General features: G+C 33.0%; 1 protein-coding gene across 1 annotated transcript in view; it reads left to right on the forward strand.

The window, feature by feature from the left end:
• LOC106467174 (pyruvate dehydrogenase phosphatase regulatory subunit, mitochondrial-like) overlaps window positions 1-3,559 on the forward strand; it is a 9,167-nt gene that overhangs the window by 3,402 nt on the left and 2,206 nt on the right. Inside the window, exons 3-4 of the mRNA XM_022395303.1 lie at window positions 1,200-1,497; window positions 3,289-3,416. Coding sequence (XP_022251011.1) covers window positions 1,211-1,497; window positions 3,289-3,416 — 415 coding nt within the window. The 5' untranslated portion in view covers window positions 1,200-1,210. The remainder of the gene's footprint in view (window positions 1-1,199; window positions 1,498-3,288; window positions 3,417-3,559) is intronic.

Consider the following 3,559-nt stretch of genomic DNA (forward strand, 5'->3'; position numbering starts at 1 on the left):
TAATTTGGATGGGAATAACCTTAACAGTGTTTTGTAAGAAAGGGATCTTGGGGTAATAGTTGATCAGTCTCTAAAGCCATCCAAGCAGTGTGCTGTTGCTAGTGGTAGGGCAAATAGAATTTGAGGTTGTATCTACAGAAATATTGAATACAAATCTGAAGAGGTTATAATTTCATTGTATAGGTCACTGGTTAGGCCACATTTGGTATATTGTGTTCAGTCTTGACCTCCTTACCTTAGGAAAGACATTGAATTGTTGGAAAGGGTTCAGAGAAGGTTTACTAGGATGGAGGGTTTTCATACAAGGAGAGGTTAAGGTCTATGAAATTGTTTTCTCTTGAAAAAGAAAAGTTTGGGAGATCTGACTGAGATGTTTAAGATTGTAAAAGGGAATTGATAGTGTTCATGCATCATCTCTTTTCATATTTAACTAGGAGACACAAATATAAATTTTGGCAGTGTGGGAGTCATCTTCAGCTAAGATGGTGTTATATTTCTAACAAAGTAGTTGGCCTTTGGATGTTGTAGAGGCAGTAAATTTAAGTGAGTTTAAAAGGAAGCTTGACAAGTATATGAATGATAAAGGCTGACTTTAAGATTTTTTTTATATTTATTTATTAATAATTTAAGTTTAGTTTAGAAGACAGAACAGCCGAGTGGGACCAATAGGTTCCATGTTGTCCCACAACGTTATGTTAACAAAATATAGTAACTGAATTAATGGGAAGATTATAATTAAAAAAGGATTATAATATAATGAAAAAATGTGTATATTTTCTTAGTTTTATTAAATTAATTTTGTTTTTTAAAGCATAACTCAGATTTTGGATAGGTATATACGAAGTGCTACAGTACCTTATTAAATTATCATATGTTGTAACCGAACCAGTAGCGTCATCAGTCAGTGATTGTTATGATTAATTTATGTGAAACTTTTTTAACGGTAATTGAAAACGTGTTGTCCAAAAAAGTATGCACCAGAGAGTCAAACGAGTTAGCCATTTTAATAGTGTTAATGACTCGTATAAATATGTATTTTTTTATATTTTTTCTTATTGTAATATAATACATTGAATATTTTAACCATTATATACTCTTGGGCATTAAATAATATCTTTAATTCTTATACACTCTACTTTTTAAAATGTTTACGGAAATGTATACGTAATTATTTATCCCTTCCCTCTTTTTCTATGAAGGGTCGCTAGCAATGTTTCTTTGTCGAGCTCCCTGCCATGTTAGTTCACATCACGCTGGTTCTTCCAGTGGTCTCTCTCACATTCACCGAATATTTTCACATACTTTTAAGCCGAACAGATTAGTAAAGGTACCAGTTTGTTTCTATGGCAACCATGAAGGTGGTAGTGATCTTTGGAATCATGCTGTTCCTCAACAGACGCAAGTTTTGATTTGTGGAGCCGGAACAGTGGGTAACTCAGTAGCTTATCACCTCGTGAAAAATGGCTGGACTGATGTTGTTGTTCTCGAACAAGGAAGGTATGATCGTGGAAGTCGTCATACAAAGCGTATTAGAATACAACCATTTAGACATAAATCTCGAAAGAAGAAAAAAAAAAGATTGGAATTTGTTTGTATAATCTAGTCAAGCGGGCAGTATATACTTGTAGGTCACAACCAAATTATCTACTTAACAATGCTTGGTTAAGGTAAAATGGAATCAGTTTTATTAATTACATGGCAGTAAAGTAGATTGAATTCTTTGATAGTACGTAAAATACTTATATCTCCACAGTGTATCGCTATGAGTATCCACATGTAATTATTCTGCTCTTCTATTGTTAAACTATTATTGTATCCTATGCAGCCTGTAGTTTACTTTTTCCAAAATTTCTTATTTACTTTTATGTCCTATAACATTGAATGTGCTGGGCCTGGCATGGCCTAATGTGACAGTCAATCCCACTGATCATTAGTAGACAAATAGTCCAAGAGTTGAGAGTGAGTGGTGTTGACAAGCAGCATTCCCTCTAGTGTATCACTCTAAATTAGGGACTCTAGTGTATCACTTTAAATTAGGGACTCTAGTGTATCACTTTAAATTAGGGACTCTAGTGTATCACTTTTAAATTAGGGACTCTAGTGTATCACTTTTAAATTAGGGACTCTAGTGTATCACTTTAAATTAGGGACTCTAGTGTATCACTCTAAATTAGGGACTCCAGTGTATCACTCTAAATTAGAAACTCGAGTGTATCACTCTAAATTAGAAACTCGAGTGTATCACTCTAAATTAGAAACTTGAGTGTATCACTCTAAATTAGGGACTCTAGTGTATCACTTGAAATTAGAAACTTGAGTGTATCACTCTAAATTAGGGACTAGTGTATCACTTTAAATTAGGGACTCTAGTGTATCACTCTAAATTAGGGACTCTAGTGTATCACTCTAAATTAGGGACTCTAGTGTATCACTCTAAATTAGGGACTCTAGTGTATCACTTTAAATTAGAAACTTGAGTGTATCACTCTAAATTAGGGACTCTAGTGTATCACTTTAAATTAGGGACTCTAGTGTATCACTCTAAATTAGGGACAGCTGAGACAGATAGCTCTCGTGTAGTTTTGTGCAAAATTTAAAACAAACCAAGCTAATGAAATTGTTTAAATAAATAAATCAACTATTGTATCTGATTGGTTTCACTAAAGGACCTGATATCTGTTCAGTATCCAGATGCAACAATCTGCTTTACATACCTGTCTATAAGAATAGAGAAAGATGTGTTAGTGTCTTCATATAAGAATATAAATGTGCAGATTATTATTACATAACCACAACAAGTTACATCTTTTATTTAGATTCATTTTCAAGTTATATTTCAACTTTTGTTTTTTAACTTTATTACAATTACTTTTTCGACAGCTATGAATTATTAAGAAGAAGATGATATATACAGGGCTTACAGTAGTTCTGATTGCAACAATAATAGTACCATTAAGAAGATGATATATACGGGGCTTACAGTAGTTCTGATTGCAACAATAATAGTACTATTAAGAAGATGATATATATACAGGGCTTACAGTAGTTCTGATTGCAACAATAATAGTACCATTAAGAAGATGATATATACGGGGCTTACAGTACTTCTGATTGCAACAATAATAGTACCATTAAGAAGATGATATATACGGGGCTTACAGTACTTCTGATTGCAACAATAATAGTACTATTAAGAAGATGATATATATACAGGGCTTACAGTAGTTCTGATTGCAACAGTAATATTACAGTGTTCTTTTTTTTTTTTCTTCTTGCTAAATGCAATAGAATTGGTTGTGGGGTGTCTTGGCGGGCCTGTGGAATTGTGGGCCATTTTCATTCTTCAGCTGTTGGAGCTCTTACCCAGTATAGTGCCAAGTTGTATAAAGAAATCCAGAATCAAGGTTATGATATTGGTAAGTCTTTTTACCTAGCAGTGATTGTCAAACTTAAAAATACAGTTTTTATTTCTATTTATGTTAAAACTGAGTGTTTTGTTGGTAAATAGAAAGATTGATAAAACTGAGTGTTTTTGTTGGTAAATAGAAAGACTGGTAAA

This window comes from Limulus polyphemus, unplaced genomic scaffold, assembly GCF_000517525.1.
Source record: "Limulus polyphemus unplaced genomic scaffold, Limulus_polyphemus-2.1.2 Scaffold2515, whole genome shotgun sequence".
NCBI classification, from domain to species: Eukaryota; Metazoa; Arthropoda; class Merostomata; order Xiphosura; family Limulidae; genus Limulus; species Limulus polyphemus.